Source organism: Pristiophorus japonicus, chromosome 6, assembly GCF_044704955.1.
Source record: "Pristiophorus japonicus isolate sPriJap1 chromosome 6, sPriJap1.hap1, whole genome shotgun sequence".
NCBI classification, from domain to species: domain Eukaryota; kingdom Metazoa; phylum Chordata; class Chondrichthyes; family Pristiophoridae; genus Pristiophorus; species Pristiophorus japonicus.
This window is the reverse complement of record NC_091982.1, coordinates 25,311,611-25,330,677: the sequence shown is the minus strand read 5'-3', so window position 1 is coordinate 25,330,677 and position 19,067 is coordinate 25,311,611. Positions and strand designations below refer to the sequence as shown.

At 44.4% G+C, this 19,067-nt stretch overlaps 1 protein-coding gene across 3 annotated transcripts in view; it reads right to left on the bottom strand.

The window, feature by feature from the left end:
* tenm1 (teneurin transmembrane protein 1) overlaps window positions 1-15,471 on the bottom strand; it is a 1,011,052-nt gene extending 995,581 nt beyond the window's left edge. For all 3 annotated transcript variants that reach the window (XM_070882702.1, XM_070882701.1, XM_070882703.1), the window contains exon 1: window positions 15,252-15,471. In XM_070882702.1, coding sequence (XP_070738803.1) covers window positions 15,252-15,471 — 220 coding nt within the window. The remainder of the gene's footprint in view (window positions 1-15,251) is intronic.
* Between the last annotated feature and the right edge of the window lie 3,596 nt (window positions 15,472-19,067).

Genomic DNA, 19,067 nt, shown 5'->3' with positions numbered 1-19,067 from the left:
TTAATAATGGAACAAATAATGTAAATGATTCAGTTATAATTTAAAATATGTTTTAATCAAAGTTGAACCCTTGTTTGTACTTAACTTAACTTTAATAAAAAAATATTCTTGTATCAAACTTTAAAGTTTTCATTTAAGATCACTTACAAACTTTAAGATCACTTACAAACTCTAAGATCACTTACAAACTCTAAGATCACTTATTAACTTTTAAACTTGTGAATTTACATAGCTTACAAAAAACTTTTAATTTGAGAACAACAGTTACAACAATAACAATAATAATGACAACAATAACAACAACAGCAGCAAAGAAAGGCTGCACCCATCTCTCCTCCACCTTATTCGAAGACCGCCTGCTGCGCTTGGTCTTGGTGATTCCGCCCCTGCCGCAGGCGGAGGCGCAGTGTTTCTTGTGTTGGTACCAAGCTTATTCTTTCTAATATCTCGGGTAATGCGCACCTGTTGCTGGAGGGGCGGTGGGGCAGGCGGCAATGAGGAAGGCCCGGCATGGGGCTCATCAGAGGCTGGTCTGGGGATTGGAGTGGCAGTGACAGTTGATTCTGTCAATGGGTGCGGGGTCTGAACCTGTTCCCTTATTGCAGCAGCTAACTCCAAAATTCCCTCCCTCATGTGTCCTGAATGTCTCAACTACCTCCAACATTCCCTCCCTCATGTTCACCGACAGTGTCTCAGCTACCTGTGACATGCCCTCCCTCATGTTGAGAAAACGTGTGTCAACTACCTCCAACATTCCCTCCCTCATGTTCACCGAGAGTATTTGAACTACCTGCGACAATCCTACCCTCATGTTCTCTGACAGCGTATCAGCTACTGCGACATTCCCTCCCTCATGTGCACCAACATGGTTTCAGCTGACTGAGATATTCCCTCCTTCATGTTCCCAGATAGTGTTTCCATTTCTCGTGAGTGTTGTTACTTCACCCAACAGTCCCGCTACCACATCACCTACCCCACTGATGGTATCCAGGAGTGACCACGTAAATTCAATGCTTTCCGCACTCATTGCCATCATGTGAACCATATCTTTTAGATCCTGCACCTCAGGAGAGCACGGTTGAGCTCTCCTTCCTCTCCTCACCCTGGGTGTGGCTCGCAACATCCCAGTGGGACCAGCAGCCTCGGACTGGAGGGCCCTGGGTGTGCCTGGCTGCACCCCACCACTGGGACCCGCAGCCTCAGACAATGGGGTCCTGGGTGTGCCTCGTTGCACCCCACTGGAATCCCCAACCTTGGACAGTGGAAAACCATGGAATGTCTCACCAATACTCAAAGCACTAGTCAGGGAAGGGGTTGGCACCTCAATGGGCAGCACCTGCACCTCCTCAAAAGTGAGTATAACAGTGGGGGCTTCATCCATTCCCTCCCCCTCACGCTCTTGGTCTCGAAGGTGGTATTGGAAGATGTTCTCCTCTTCAGGCTCATTCTCGTCTGAATCTTCATCTGCATTGTCAGGGTTGGCCTCTAGTTCTGCAAAATATAACAGAACAAACAAATGGTTAGCAGCAAAGGATGGGGTAGGGTGGCATGAGTAGGCTCACACAGTGCAGGCAGCAGGCTGATTTGAAGGACCACAATGAAAGATAGCACATTGCATCAACCGAAGCGTAGCTGATGGAGATAGTCCCATGAACCGAAGCATGGCTAGCCCGCGCAGTACATAGCATTTAGCAAAGCCAGACTGTGGAATTTGCGGGACTTACCCTCTCCCTCGAGTGTGGGCCCAACTTGTGCAGTGGTGGTTGCTTTTCTCCAGGCAGGTCCCATCAAAGCAGTGACCCTCTCTTCCAAGGGTTTCAATGGGTGCAGATTTGCCGGGCCTCCTCTTGTTCTCGTTCTTTCCCTTTAGTTATGTGCCACTTTCCTCTGCAAAGATGAAAATACAACTTTTTAGCGAGGGTGTCTTTCTGCTGGGTGGGACATATACAGCTAGTCACATTTTTATTAAAATTGCAATTGCATTGAATAAATGAACATATTACTTACACTAACTAGTTGACCAAGGTCCTGCCACTTCTTTTTGCACTGGCCTCCAGATCTCGGGTTGGTCACCATTGCGCAGTAATCTTCTGCAAGTTGGTTCCAGTGTTTCTTCATTTCTTTGGGTGGAACTTTTATGTGACCTCTGCTGGTATCCAGCTCCTGTCATCTGTTCTCAATCACAGTAACTTGTGACTCCACTTCATCCTGTAAGAATTTCTTGGTCCTGGCGTTGCGTTGCATCTTGTATTGCAGCTCTGATTTTTCCAATGATAATTACAGTTCTCACACAGCACTCAATGCTCTCACACACACAATTGGCTCTTTAAAAATGGCCGATTGCAGACTGGGAGTTGTACTGCGCAGGCATGCCCATAGGAATCACATCAAAAATTTCCTTTTTTTCCTGCCCATGAGCAAAAGGGGCGGCATCGTTTTTTCAGCGCAGTCAGTAGGCTCCATCTCCTGAGGCGACTGGACAGGCTGCGCGGTGTCAAATTTGAAAAACAGAGTGGGGAAACTTGGAACATTTATTTTTGGAGTAGTTCTGGCCTGGAAAAACGGGCCTCACTCTGGCAATCCGCCAGAAAACGGCTTTGGGCAAAATTGAGCCCTATATATGGAATGATGTTGTTTTTCTTCCCCCCTCTTAACATCAGGGAATAAATGAAGTACTATCACCAGTGGGCTGGACATGTTATCCGCATGGATGAGTCAAGGATCCCTCGTCAGCTTCTTCACGGCGAACTCTGTGAAAATAGAAGACACCAGGGGTGCCCTCGCAAGCGCTACAAAGATTGCATCAAGGCTAACCTCCTATACTGTGGCATCCAACCAAAGGACCTCGAGAATACAGCAGCTAATAAAATCCAGTGGCGAACCCTCACGAGAACTGCCTGCCAGACCTTCAAAGACAGCCGATGTCAACGCCTGCGGGACACTAGAGATAGACGACATCAGGTGGCAGTGCTGTCAGCATCAGGCACACTAAACTTCCCTTGTCCGACGAGCAAGAGACTATGTGCATCCAGAATTGGCCTATACAGCCACTTGAAGACACATGCCATTGATGATTAGCACATCAACGTCTTTGTTGGATACGACAGACTACCAAGATCACCTATAAGGAATGCCCACATTCTGAACACATTATATTTCATTACATTGAAGGTTAGTATTATCAAATCCCATCAAATGTTCATTGAAGTCTGAACTGCATTTCACAGATGAACATGGTAAGTGCGACACTTTGTTATCAGTGAAAGCTGACATATCATTCATAATGTTCACTAGGCTCATTACAGCAAAAAAAGGTAATTAGTGTAAATTTAGACCATGTTCAGACAAGGCTTGCATTTGGCATTAATCATTCTGACACTGAACTTGGTGAAACTTTCACTTTCAATTGCAAAAATAATCTTCTGTGCAGTGATGAGTGATGAACATGTGTGTATGTGTGTGTGTGTTGAAGGGGGTTGAGTGCTGTACATGTGGGAGGGAGGGAGATGGGGGTTGACAGAGAGAACATGGGGACCTGGTCCCCATCAACAACAGCCAACTGAAGTGAGCTCCATTTCCTTCCTCATGGGATGACATACTCTAGTTCTGCTTCTACTTGTACTGTGGAGCAGAGGGGGAAATAGCCATGATTAATATTAACGCTGACATTACAGCAATGTACTTGGATGTAATGTTTCTCATTTTATTTTAACTTACATCAAAGTGAAGGGATAAGTCTCATAGTGTAACACACTGAAAAGAGCAGGAGAGGAGATGTTAAACCAGGAAGCAGTCATCCAGTGATGAACAAGTTTAGTATGAGGTAAGATTATAGGAGGAAATGAAGAATGAGTGGTTGAGGTGCCCCACAATCATGACCACAATAATAATGTCTGATTTTGAAAGCAAACCTGCAGGTTGAAATTAAGCTGTGACCTTGGTGATGCTGCAGCAAAAAAAGTGTATTTCAGAAGACCTTGGACTGAAAATGCATGGACCTGCTATGGAGCCATAAGTGCAGTGGAGCAGTATACCTGCCTTGCCACTGACCTCTATTCAAGGTACTACATAAAAGGTTACTGAACAAGATAAAAGTTCATGAGGTTGGGGGTAATATGTTAGCATGGATAGAGGATTGGCTAACTAACAGAAAACAGAGCGTAGGGATAAATGGTTCATTCTCTGGTTGGCAATCAGTAACTAGTGGGGTGCCGCAGGGATCAGTGCTGGGACCCCAACTATTTACAAATCTATATTAATGACTTGGATGAAGGGACTGAGTGTAATGTAGCCAAGTTTGCTGATGATACAAAGATAGGAGGAAAAGCAATGTGTGAGGAGGACACAAAAAATCTGCAAAAGCACATAGACAGGCTAAGTGAGTGGGCAAAAATTTGGCAGATGGAGTATAATGTTGGAAAGTGTGAGATCATGCACTTTGGCAGAAAAAAATCAAAGAGCAAGTTATTATTTAAATGGAGAAAGATTGCAAATTGCTGCAGTACAGCGGGACCTGGGGGTACATGTGCATGAAACACCAAAGGATAGTAAACAGATACAGCAAGTGATCAAGAAGGCCAATGGAATCTTGGCCTTTATCGCAAAGGGGATGGAATGTAAAAGCTAGGAAGTCTTGCTACAGTTATACAGGGTATTGGTGAGGCCACACCTAGAATACTGCGTGCAGTTTTGGTTTCCATATTTACAAAAGGATATACTTGATTTGGAGGCAGTTCAGAGAAGGTTCACTAGGTTGATTCCGGTGATGAGGGGGTTGACTTATGAGGAAAGGTTAAGTACGTTGGGCCTCTACTCATTGGAATTCAGAAGAATGAGAGGTGATCTTATCGAAACGTATAAGATTCTATGAAGGGGCTTGACAAGGTGGATGCAGAGAGGATGTTTCCACTGATAGGGGAGACTAGAACTAGAGGGCATAATCTTAGAATAAGGGGCCGCCCATTTAAAACTGAGATGAGGAGAAATTTCTTCTCTCAGAGGGTTGTAAATCTGTGGAATTCACTGCCTTAGAGAGCTGTGGAAGCTGGGACATTGAATAAATTTAAGGCAGAAATAGACAGTTTCTTAACCGATAAGGGAATAAGGGGTTATGGGGAGCAGGCAGGAAGGTGGACCTGAGTCCATGATGGGATCAACCTTAATCGTATTGAGTGGTGGAGCAGGTTTGAGGGGCCGTATGGCCTACTCCTGTTCCTATTTCTTATGTTCTTATGATGCTGTCAGAGTATCAGGGGTCAGGACTGTATCATCTAGTTTCATTATTTCCGGTGAGCATCCATATCAGTATGGACACAACTTAGGTATGTATTCAGTTCTGTGCACTGTACCTCAGGGTGGATGTATTGGTCTTGGAAGGGGTGCATGACAGATTCAGGAGAATGATACTGAGGCAAAATGGATTAAATTATGAGCACAGGGTGCACAGACCAGGCTTTTATTCACTTGAGTATAATAGATTAGGTGATGATCTAATTGAAGTGTTTAAGATGGTTAAAGGATTTGTAGATATACAGAAACTCTGGTGAAGGAATCCAGAACAAGCTGGAATAACCTTAAAATTACAGCTTGGACGGTTCAGGGTGATGTCAGGAAGCACTTCTTTACACAAAGGGAAGTGGAAAGGTGGACTTTCTCTTCCAAAAAGCAGTTGAGGTTTGGTCAATTGAAAATTTCAAAACTGACATTGATAGATTAGGCAAAGGTATTAATGGATATGGAACCAAGGTCGATAAATGGACTTAAGATACATATCAGCCATGATCTAGTTGAATGGCAGAACAGACTTGAGGGGTTGAATGGCCTACTTGTGTTCCTAGGTTCCCACTAGAGAGGGAACACATACAACTGCTTGGGATGTCGTTGGCATGCCTCCATTAGAAATTCTTGCTATTCAGTCAGTAGCTTTCTCTGTAAAAGGGCTGGTATGAACCAGCCTGGAAAAGGAAGACATTCCACTGTCCCCGCCACTTTGTGTCATCACAGAGTTTGCATGAGATGACGGAACTTCCACCTGCCCCAGCCCCAGAAAAAATTATTTTGTCTGGTCTGCTGGAGAGAGGCCTGGCATCTCCCAAATATTTTTTCTGGCCCTGTTCATCCAGATTATTTATAAAACTGGCCTGAAATCCTAGACATGTGTCTTCCATCATTCTAATTTGAGTTTTTTTTTCCATTTCAAAAACAAATTCATTGAATTTTGAAAGTTTCTCAGGCAAACAACAATGCTTGGATTAGAAACAGTTATGTTTTGTTTACAGTTAGTATAAGGAACCATTCCAATTAGTGACAGAAAAAGGGAGAAAGACAGAGACAGGGAGCTAGAGATAGAGAGAAAATGAACTAAAATGTCTCAGGCAAAGATACAGGAGAGAAGAGAAAGAGAGTGTGTTTGAGAGAGAGAGAAAGAGGGGGGCACAATGAGCAATAGAAAGAGTGAGAACTGATATAGACAAGAACACAGAGAGATACATCCATGAATCAATTCACAAAACACTGAATTCAATGGTTGCAGAATCTTTTAGAGCCTTACAATGCAATGTTGGCAAACTCAGGAGATCCCCATCCCAATAATGACACAAGTAAGCCAACCCAATATCCCATCCCCAAATTCTGCCAAACACCATGCTCCTTCCCCATCGTAGTGGAAGTGAACAAGACCCACCTCATGTTGCCAAAACCCTATCCTTGTACTGCTAAACTTCAGGACCCCAATTCCAATTCTGCTAAGCTTCAACAAATTCCCTATTTCTACCCAAATCCAGGATCAATTCCCCCACCCTCTAATTCAACTAATTTCCATGCTCCTCCCCAGTACTTCTAAATACATGGGTCCACGGGGGATATGCTAGTTTAAAATAAAAACTTAAGTACCTGAGAGATTTAAAGACATTTGTTTTGGGGATAAAATTACTATTGTCCAAAATGTTTCCCAAGAATCCTGTTGTGCACTCACACAGACTTTTCTGTTTAAGTTATGGGCAGGAAGAATTTCGCTCTCCAAGTAACAAATCTCCAATGACAATGAGAGGGCTTCATTGTCATAGATAATTATCTCACCCAAACCCATGAATTAGATTACTGCTTTGTAATCATTCCCAGATATTCATTATTCTACATACTACTTGCCTGCACACCTTGATAAAAATGCAGAAAAAGTTGCCGATGCAACATTGTTTAAAGAAAGAGACAGATTTAGGGTTCATGCAGGATCCTTCTTTAGAACGACCCCTCCCAAAATATGACCCTATTTTTTTCTTTCAGATGCTGTGCATTTTTAACATCGTCGACTTTTATTTTTGCCCTTTTCAGATAATTGCTTGTAATTGATTCCCAAATATCTGGCATTTGTCATATGTGCTTTTTAATAATTGAACAATAATTATTGTTCAGATAATTTTTTAGGCAATAGGAACATAAGACTAGCAGGCTCAACAATCAATCCCTTTTCCCGAGAACCCCAGCTCATCATATTCTCTGCATACACCGTAATCCTTTCACTTTCTGGAAATGCATGCCTGACTTCCTTTCTTAATCCAGCTTTCTCATTTTTAATTTCTGCCCTCTGGCATTTGTACCTTTCAATATAGTGAGCAATTTGGTTGGATCATTAATGAATGACGTGCATTTATCAAAAGTTTAAGTGCATCAGGGACGATTTGACATTAGGCAAAGCTGAAGTCTCCTTAAACACACACAATTCAAGTTCATGACTACCATTAAGTTTTCAATACGGGGCATTATAATTGATATACCTTCAATTCCTGTTTGGCATTTTCTCGATTTCACTATTGATACGTCCTTACTACACAGTATAAATGCACAAGAGGCCCATGCTTGAGAGAAGGTCAGTCTGTGACCTGTCCTTTATTCCTTAGCACTCAAGTGATGAAGGTGGGTGGAGCTTCCCCTTTTATACCTGAAGGTCCAGGTTAGGAGTGTCTCCCACCGAGTGGTCAGTGTTCCCATGGTGTACAACTTAGGTCAGTCTATACATGGGTTACAATGCTGGTTGAATACATGACATCACCTCCCCTCCCAAAGTCTTATTGGGATCACAGGTTGAGTCTCTCTGGTGGTTTACGCCCGGTTGTTGGGCGCTGGCCTGAGTGTCTGCTGTTTGCAGTGCCTCAGGCCTGTCCGGACTGCCCACAGTGACTGGGCTCTCCTCCCTTTGGTTCCGGTGTTCGGTCACCTGTGGTGGAGTGAACTCTATATCGTGTTCTTCCTCTGCTTCTTCTATGGGGTTGCGGAACCTCCTTTTTGTTTGATCCACATGTTTGCGGCAGATTTGTCCATTGGTAAGTTTAACTACCAGAATCCTATTTCCCTCTTTGGCAACCACAGTGCCTGCGAGCCATTTGGGCCCTGCAGCGTAGTTGAGGACAAAAACAGGATCATTTACATCAATACATCGCGCCCTCGCATTCCTGTCATGGTAGTGATATTGTGACTGGCGCCTGCTCTCGACAATTTCTTTCATGGTGGGGTGTACAAGGGATAATCGGGTTTTGAGCGTCCTTTTCATTCGTAGCTCTGCGGGTGGAACCCCTGTGAGCGAATGTGGTCGGGATCTATAGGCCAACAGGAGGCGTGATAAGCGGGTTTGTAGGGAACCCCCTTGGAATCTGAGCGTCCCCTGTTTGATTATCTGCACTGCTCGTTCTGCCTGGCTGTTTGAGGCCAGCTTGAACGGTGCCGTTCTAACATGGTTAATTCCATTGCCTGCCATGAAGTCCTGGAATTCAGTGCTTGTGAAGCACAGGCCATTGTCGCTGACCAAGATGTCCGGTAGACCGTGGGCGGCGAACATTGCCCGTAGATTTTCTACCGTGGCAGAGGATGTGCTTGAATTTAAAATGTCACACTCGATCCATTTGGAGTAGGCGTCTACTACAACCAAAAACATTTTCCCCATGAAAGGACCTGCGTAGTCCACATGGATGCGTGACCAAGGCTTGGCGGGCCATGGCCAGGGGCTAAGGGGGGCTTCCCTGGGCGCATGGCCCAGCTGGGCACACGTGTTGCATCTGCGAACACAAAGTTCCAGATCTGCGTCTATCCCTGGCCACCAAACGTGTAACCTGGCAATTGCCTTCATCGTGACAATGCCCGGGTGCCCATTGTGGAGTTCTCTGATGAACACCTCTCTGCCCATCTGGGGCATGACTACGCGGTTTCCCCACAGTAGGCAATCGGCCTGAATCGAGAGTTCATCCTTGCGCCTGTGAAATGGTTTAAATTTCTCAGGGCATGCCCTGTACGTGGCTGCCCAGTCCCCATTCAGGACACATTTCTTGACTAGAGACAATAGCGGGTCTCTATTTGTCCAGACTTTAATCTGACGGGCTGTCATGGGTGAGCCTTCGCTTCCGAAAGCTTCAACAGCCATGACCATCTCAGCACCATGCTCGGTAGCCCCCTCAGTGGTGGCTAGTGGGAGCCTGCTGAGTGCATCGGCGCAGTTTTCGGTGCCCGGTCTGTGCCGAATTGTGTAGTCATAGGCAGCTAACGTGAGTGCCCACCTCTGTATCCGGGCCGATGCGTTTGCAGTTATGGCCTTGTTGTCGGTCAAAAGGGACGTTAGGGGTTTGTGATCTGTCTCCAGCTCAAATTTCCTGCCAAACAGGTACTGGTGCATTTTCTTTACTGCATATACACATGCGAGCGCCTCCTTTTCTACCATCCCGTAGCCCCTTTCTGTCTGGGACAGACTCCTGGAGGCATAAGCTACCGGCTGTAACTGACCCTTGGCATTGACATGCTGCAACACACACCCGACCTCATAGAACGACGTATCGCACGTTAACACAAGTTTCTTACATGGGTCATATAGCGTTAACAGATTGTTGGAACATAACAAATTGCGTGCTCTATTAAAAGCCCTTTCCTGGCTATCCCCCCAGACCCATTTGCGATCTTTGCGTAGGAGCACGTGTAGCGGCTCTAGCAGCGTGCTCAATTTGGGAAGGAAGTTACCAAAATAGTTCAGGAGCCCCAGGAACGAACGCAGCTCCGTCGTGTTACGGGGTCTGGGTGCTCTCTGGATCGCTTCCGTCTTAGATGCAGTAGGGCTGATCCTGTCTGCTGCTACCCTCATCCCCAGGAATTGTGCCTCTGGAGCTAGGAAGACACACTTCGCCTTTTTCAGTCGCAGATCTGCCCGGTCCAGTCTGCGTAGCACCTCCTCCAGGTTGTGGAAGTGTTCTTCAGTGTCGTAACCCGTAATGAGGATGTCGTCCTGAAAAACCACCGTCCCTGGAATCGACTTGAGGAGGCTTTCCATATTTCGTTGGAAGATCGTGGCGGCCGAGCGAATCCCGAACGGACATCTGTTGTACTCAAACAACCCCTTGTGTGTCGTGATGGTGGTCAGCTTCTTCAACTCACTCGCCAGCTCCTGGGTCATGTAAGCTGAGGTCAGGTCCAATTTTGAAAAAAGTTTGCCACCGGATAGCGTCGCAAAGAGGTCCTCCGCTCTCGGTAGCGGGTACTGGTCTTGGAGTCACACCCGATTGATGGTGGCCTTGTAATCGCCACATATCCTGACCGACCCATCCGCCTTAAGCACCGGCACAATCGGGCTCGCCCAGTCACTGAATTCGACTGGCAAGATGATGCCTTCCCTCAACAGGCGGTCCAATTCGCCTTCTATCTTTTCCCGCATCACGTACGGCACCGCTCTGGCCTTGTGGTGTACTGGTCTGGCGTCCGGGTTTATGTGAATCACTACCTTGGCCCCCATGAAAGTGCCAATGCTGGGTTGAAATAATGAGTCAAATTTGTCCAGGACCTGTGAGCATGATACTCACTCCACAGAGGAAATTGCATTGACATCGCCCCATTTCCAGTTCATGACAGCAAGCCAACTCCTCCCCAGTAGTGCGGGACTGTCCCCTGGGACAATCCAGAGTGGCAACCTGTTCTCCGAATCTTTGTGGGTCACGACTACCGTGGCGCTGCCTAGCACCGGAATGATCTGCTTTGTGTAAGTCCGTAGCTGTGCGTCAATCGGCGATAATTTTGGCCTCCTGGCCTTGGATGCCCACAACTTTTCGAACTGTTTGATACCCATCAGGGACTGGCTGGCACCCGTGTCTAACTCCATTGATACTGGGATTCCATTGAAGAGCACTTTCATCATTATCGGTGGCGTCCTGGTGTATGAACTGTATACGTGCTCCACATGAACTCGCTGAACTTTAGCTTCCAGCGATTTCCCCCAGTGTCCATTTCTGCAATTTCTGCAGGTATTTTGCTCATCTCTGCAAACTCCGGCTGAATGTATGCCTCCACGCCTCCAGCATGAGTTGCGGTTTGAAACAAAAGGTCCCTTGCCAGTCGATCGTCCCTGACTGCCCCTGTTATTGTCCTTGAGTGCACCATTAACAGGTGTTGATGGCCCCATTACTGGCCGCATTGTCCCTTGCAATGGCGTGAATCGCTGTTCAGCTTGCCATTGTCTCTGGCGAACTTCCCCTCTGGGTTCGACTACATGTTGGGGCATGCCTGACTGCCCTTGTCTGCCTGGAGAACTGTGTTTCTTTAACAATGTTGAATCTCTGTCCCAACCATTCCTTAACACAGTACCTCTCGTCTGTTCTGCTAGTGGCCATGCTCGCGTGGTTTAAATCCCAGTTTCTTGTCGCCATTGATACGTCCTTACTACACAGTATAAATGCACAAGAAGCCCATGCTTGAGAGAAGGTCAGTCTGTGACCTGTCCTTTATTCCTTAGCACTCAAGTGATGAAGGTGGGTGGAGCTTCCCCCTTTATACCTGAAGGTCCAGGTTAGGAGTGTCTCCCACCTAGTGGTCAGTGTTCTCACGGTGTACAACTTAGGTCAGTTTATACATGGGTTACAATGCTGGTTGAATACATGACAACTATAGCAGTTCTACTGGAGAGAATGTAAAGTACTGTGACTTCGTGAAACTATGTTTATAAATGGCCCTCCTGGGCAATCAGAATCATTTTACAAAGTTAGAAGACACCTTCAATAAGCTGAAAAGATGTCTGCAGCACATGATGTTAACCTTTTCCACAGCAACTCTCAGACATCTTCCCCAAAAAATTTCAAGCCAATGATTTTCTTTGAGAAGAATTCTAAAAATAAATTTGCGACCACCAATTGGTCCATCGATTTAGCCTCTTCGTCTTCTTGAAATTGTATTTTATTACCAGGAGTCCTTGTATCACTTGGAGCTCAATATTTGTAAAATTCCAGAGAGTTTCTAATTCTCTGCAGAGGTGAAGCATTTTCTTAACTTCCTCCTCCATCACACAACTATTCAAACAATATTCACAGTTCCACAGAATTGGAAAGATGGCTCAAGATAGCAATCTCCAAACAAAGATAAGTGCCTCCATCATCATCATTAAATTACAATATCAGAGCCTTTACAATGGCTCCAAGTCACTCAGAACCTTACTTTATCTTGCCTATAAATCCGATAATGCTTCCATACCATGTGTTGCCTTTGACAAGTTGAAAGCACCTCACCGATGTCCTGTTAACCTTTTGATAACACCTTCAGCTTTAATCACAATTTGAGGCTTGTAGATATTTCATGGAACCAAAAACAATACCATAATATCAGAATGTCTGGTTTGATATGACACACTCTGGCTATATAGTCTGGATCATTATTTTCTCATTGTATCACTGAGATTTTATGTTGCATGATTTCCATAGTGCGAGTGACATTTTCAATACAGAAAACATTAAAAGCCATAAAAAGTGCTGCTGTGATATGTCTTTGTACCAGTCACACAAAACATTAAAAGAAAGGTTATGCTTCTCTTAAGTGATGGCATCGTTTGGTAAATAAATAATTTAGTCTTAGAGTTCTGACTGGCGGCAAAATTGACAGCAACCCTTGTAATCACCACAAGTAGTAAAGAATGACACACAGCAGGAAATCATCATAGGCAGTCCCTCAGAATCGAAGAAGACTTGCTTCCACTCTTAAAATGAGTCCTCAGGTGGCTGAACAGTCCAATACGAGAACCACAGTCCTTGTCACAGGTGGGACAGATAGTCGTTGAGGGAAAGAGTGGGTGGTACAGGTTTGCCGCACGCTCTTTCTGTTGCCTGCGCTTGATTTCTGCATGCTCTCGGTGATGAGACTCGAGGCGCTCAGCGCCCTCCCGGATGCACTTCCTCCACTTTGGGCAGTCTTTGGCCAGGGACTCCCAGGTGTCATTGGGGATGCTGCACTTTATCAGGGAGGCTTTAAGGGTGTCCTTGTAATGTTTCCTCTGCCCACCTTTGGCTCGTTTGCCATGAAGGAGTTCTGAGTAGAGCGCTTGCTTTGGGAGTCTGGCATGCAGGAAATAAACGACAGCTAGAAGACTTCATTCCCCCCACCCTTTCTTTTGGCATTCCTCTCCCGCACGTGTTTGCTTATGTTGGAGTACAGTTCCACAAGCACAGCAGCCCTCTGGTGCCTCTCCCAAGCAAACTTTCTAATTTCTAAAACAAACAGTTATTCAACTGTGTACATCATCACATCTAAGCCCAATGATGCTCATAACTAGCATCCACATGATGCATTTTCCATTTGAGGGCACTGGGTAGAGATCTGGATCAGGAACTCTTGCTGCTGTTTTCTCCTTCCTAGCCTAAGAGTGTGAGGTAATTTGTAGCACCCAAGCTAACACAATAAAGTCTGGAGACTGAATATGGGACTTTCTAGTTTATATAACCTGTTGCTCTGTTGATCAGTGCCTTTAGCCACTAGGCTATAAGGAGAGCTAGCTAAAGACTAAGTGGAAGTCGTACTGTAAAGAACCTCTTACAATGTAAATAAAAATCACATACACCTTTAAAAAAAATCACATGCACCTTTAAAAAAATATATTTTATGGGATGTGGGCATCGCTGGCAAAGTCAGCATTTATTGCCCACCAGCCACCTTCTTGAACTGCTGAAGTCCAGTGTTGTTAGGTACGGAGTTCCAGGATTTTGACCCACGGATGATGAAGGAATGGCGATTATATTTCCAACTAAGGAGCTGAACACTGTCAAGGGTCAGCAAGGTTAGTGTTTTGTTCAATCGGCAAGCATGACCCCGAGCTTCCGGTCGCCTGCCATTTTAATTCTCTGCCCCACTCCCACTCTGACGTCGGCCTCCTACCTATCGCAATGAAGCTCAACGTAAGCTCGAGGAACAGCACCTCATCTCTCTATTGGGTACTTTATAGCCTTCTGGACTCAACATTGAGTTCAACAATTTCAGATTATAACCTCTGCCTCAATTTTTTCAGATGGCAGCTGTTGCTGATGATTCTGATATTCCCATTTACAGCTCCTCTAGACCCACCTTTTGTTTCTTTACTTGCCCCATTACCATCTTCTTTGGCCTTTTGTCATTTAATCACCCCTGCCTTCCACCCTATCACAGACCTTCCCTTTTGTTCTTCCCCACCAGCAACCCCCCCCCACCGCCTCTCCGCACCTTTCCCTGCCTCTGTACTTGCTTAAAACCTGTTACATCTCTAACTTTTTCCAACTCTGAAGAAAGGTGATCGACCTGAAACGTTAACTCTGTTTCTCTATCCACAGATGCTGCCTGAGCTGCTGAGTATTTCAAACATTTCTGTTTTTATTCCGATGGAACCTAATTGCTTTATTACTATTAAAGTTAATGCAGCATAATGATAGTAACATAGTCATCATAGGCGGTCCCTCAAATCGAGGATGACTCGCTTCCACGTCAAAAAGTTCATTGGTGTTTCAATGAAGGACCTAATATTCCAGATCCCGAACTACATGTTAAAGGGTGGAAGATACCTGTGCGTGGATTTTTTTAATGTGGGGTGGCTGTTGCACACCAGCCACCATACGGGCTTGACAGAGCTAGGTCTTGGTCCAGGGGCAAGGGTTAACCAACTCCTTTTAAAAGGAGCCAGGCTAACTCATGAATCCATTTTAGATGTGAGTTTAGTTTGGAGCTATCTTTCCATTCCATCTGATTGAGAGTGTGCAAAAATAATAAATTAAACAAATTAAAGAGTAAAACTCCTTTAAACTGTGTATCATGAAAATACAAGTAGTACTGATTAATAAATGTGGAGTAAACCAAATTAAGCACATTGCAGGCTTGCCGTATTCAGTGATCTCTTTTAACTTGCAGATTTCACTTGGTTCTTGACAGGCATGAGTGAAGAGGAGTACATTATATATCTCGATACATTTAAAATTTACATACATACACAAAAAAAACCCCACCTTGTCTGGATTCTTCAACCGTTTGCATGATATCTTTCTTATGACTGTTGTAATTCATCCTCAGCTCCTTATTGTATTCATGAAGTGTTTCTCTAGAGTTGTAGGATTTGTGGGGGCTTCTGCCATCTTCACTTTCATCTGAAGAGCTTGTGTATGCCAATTCCATCTCGCATCTAACTTTTGGCAGTGGTTGGTAAGGTTTACAATCCATCTGATCCATTCCTTGTAAAGCTGGCACACAGACATTAAAACAGGGAGTCCAGAAGGCTTAATCAAGAATGACCTGTAAAGACAGAGGAAAAATATGTAAGGCCAAATAAATTTGGATTTTCTGTTTCCCAAATTTTCAAATAAGATGATGGGGATAGGGTGGGGGTGGGGTGGAGGGGGCGGTAGGATGGGGGTGGAGGGGGGGGTTTGGGGGGGATAGGATGGGGGGGATTGGGTGGGGGGCGGTTGGGGGAATAGGGTGGGGGGATGGGGTGGGAGGGGATAGGGTGAGGGCAGGGGTGGGGGTGGGGATGGGGTGGGGGGGATTGGGGGGAGAAGCAAACATGTTTAAAACCACTATGATTCTAACATATCACAGAATCAGAATACTACAGCATAGGAGAAAGCCATTCAACCCATAGCGTCTTCATATGTTGTCTGAAAGAGCTATCCACTTAGTTGCATTCTCCTCCTGTCCTCTCCAAATACCCTTTGAAATGTTTAAAATATTTATCTCTTTTCCTTATAAAAGCTATTCCTGATGGACATTTCGCGTCCTAACAGTCTTGGTTAAACAAAATATGAAATTCTCCTATCTCTCCCTTCGTTCTTTTGCTGATGATCTTAAATTTACGGCTTCCAATTATAAACTCACTGGTCAGTGGAAATAATTTCCTTTTTCTATTTGCCCTGTCAAGCCTCTCATAATTTTGAACACCTTTATCGTATCTCCTCTTCACCTTCAGTTGAAATGAAAACAGGCTTAGTTTCTGCAGTCTCCGCTTATACCTATATCTTCTCATCTGGTATAATAGTAGTAAATCTCTTCTGCACCCTCTTTATGGCCTTGACATCCTTCCGTAAGTAACGTATCAAAACTGGACTACATATTCTAAATGCTGCCTCGGCAATGATTTACATAAGTTTCTTTTTATTTATAAAATCTCAGATCCCATATTCTTTTATTTATTGCTTTATTGGCCTTCTACTTTTACAGATTTGTGGATCTAAACTTCCAAGTTGTTCTAGTCTTCTACTCCTTTTAATGTATATAGCGCTCCTCCTTTATATTTCTTCCAAACTTTATCAGCTCACATTTCTCTGCATTACATTTCCTCCAACATCCATCTGTTCAATCTAATAACCTTTATATGTCTCCTGAAGCCACTGACTTTCCTCATCACAGTTCATTATATTCTCTATTTTTATGCCATTTGCAAACTTTGTTAATATGCCCTCTGTACCCAAGTCCAGATCATTTTTGTATATTGAGAAGCGCAATGGTCCCAACACTTGACTTCAGGGGACACCACTGGACACATTGCTCCAGTCTGAAAACATCCATTAACCACTGTTCCCTTTTCTGCCCTTCAACCAACTTCGTATTGACACTGCCACATTTCCTTCAATGCTGCCGATGGATGGCTCATCGGATATTGGGCCTTGGACCTCAATTGAGTAACAGCGATGAGCTGCAGACACCTACTGAACATTCCCATGCAGTTCGCTGGTGAAGAAGCTTTGAATATCTGGTCTCATCACCTGCAGTGGCCCTCGGGTGAGTCTTTAAAGGGAAAGTGAAGGTGGTTAGGAGGGGGCGACCGGGAGCAGGTTACAATCAGGAGGAGGATGATTGGGAAGAGGGTGGTGGTGATGATCGGGGGGCGGGGGGCGGGGGGCGGGGGGGTTGATGGCCACAAACAGAAGCTGACGTCATGAGTCATGATGGAGGGTATGGATGTGCCCATGAGAGGTGGGGTTGGGGTTTGGGTTTGGTCGAAGTGTGATGGGAGCTGTGGCTGGCAATGGCCCGAGTCTGAATGTGGAGTTAGGAGGAGCATTCATGCACTTCACAGCTCCTCATTCAAGTGAGTATATATTGAAAGCGTACCTTTTCAGTGGCGGCCTGCAGCTGCCCCTTTAAGGGGCACTGGTTAGGCTGCATATAGACCAATTTTTCCTGAATCAGTGGGTACAGCGCCGGCTGCGTTCAGGGCAACCAATCACGTCCCGAGTTCCTCAAACAGGCATTAGGTTCCTGATTTGCATATGCAAAGGACTCAATGCCTATTTCAGGTGTGGGCCGTGGATGCCTATGTTCTTGCTTATATCAATATAATGGTTGGCGTACTTTCGGCTCTTAATGAATGTGCGCTTCCTGCCTGCCATGTTGGAAGCATAGGTGTCCGTTTATCGCCTGAATATTGAGTGCGGCACCATTGATTTTCTAGCCCCCTATGCCTTAATTTGATCAGCAAGCCTCCTTTTAAACACCTTTCGAAAATCCATACACACAACACCTGCTACATTTCTGTTAACAATACATCCCATTATTTCCTCAAAAAACGCTCAAATATTTCAAATACATCTGTGATGATTATCTTTAATGACCTGATGTATTTCTAAGTGAGAACAAAGTTGAATCTCATTGACCTGAAACGTTAAAATGTTAAAAGATGGAGGAGTAATGCTTTGTATATCCGGGAGAATAGGTACAGAGAGAGATTAAAGGAATTCGACAGAAAAGCGACTTTAAAAAGGTATAAATGATGACATGTGACCAAAATCATAAGACAACTTTAAAGCGGGTTCTTGAAACAAGAATAGAGAAAAGAACCAGAAGCCTTATTGGATATTAAGTTTTATGGGGAACCTCGATAGGTCAAAGGTAGTCAATAATCTGGTAGATTAAAAATGACCTCCCGGAAGCTGGTAGTCACAGACGGAAGAAAGAGAGAGCGAGAGAGAAGAAAGAAGAAAGAGAGAGAGAGAGAGTGAAGGAAGCCCTAGACAATAGGAAGAACAGAATTGCTCACGTGTGTCAACCGTCTGTGCGATCGGATCGATTTCAACTGTTGTTATGGTCGTATGTTTTAACTGTATAACTAATGTGTAATATTCCATCTTAAACTCTGATTAAACACAATATATCCACCATATTGGTTTGCACTTGAACCTGATTATTTAAAGTGACCAGACATAGCTGTAAAAGGGAATTTCTAACACTTCCCTCAGAATCCTAAGGTGGATGCTATCAGGACCTGGTGCCTTTTCCACTTTGTGATCCAACAACCTTTTTAGTGCTACTTTTTCCTCATACCCTCTTGATCTTTTTTTTTCTCTTCTACATTTTCTATATTCTACTAGATTTTCTTTTGTATTTTAGACGGAGGTCTCTTCTTTAAGTCTCATTCTAATGTTATGATTTGCAATCATTACCTTTGTGTGACAGCAGCTGCAGTAGATCAAAAAAGGGACTTAACCAAAAAACGATACCACTCTCAGTCAGTCAATTTTATAAGATAACAGAATTGGCCAAGAAATCTGACCTAATAGTAAAATAATTCAACACAGATCAATCTGTGGTTTGACTTCATAAACATCTCTATTTTCTTCATTGAACAGAAGCAATTTGTGTCAGTGCTTAGAGATTTATTCTTTAAGGAGACAACTGGATGGGAATCTTTCAGTCACTTGTATTCACAATGACAAGAGACCTCAATATCTGATCTTCTATCAGTAAAAGGCTGCTTATCACTATTTTAAGCTTTTACAATTGGTTCTTTAGAGCTTATTTTTCCTGAAAAGGTACTGTTTCTGGCTATA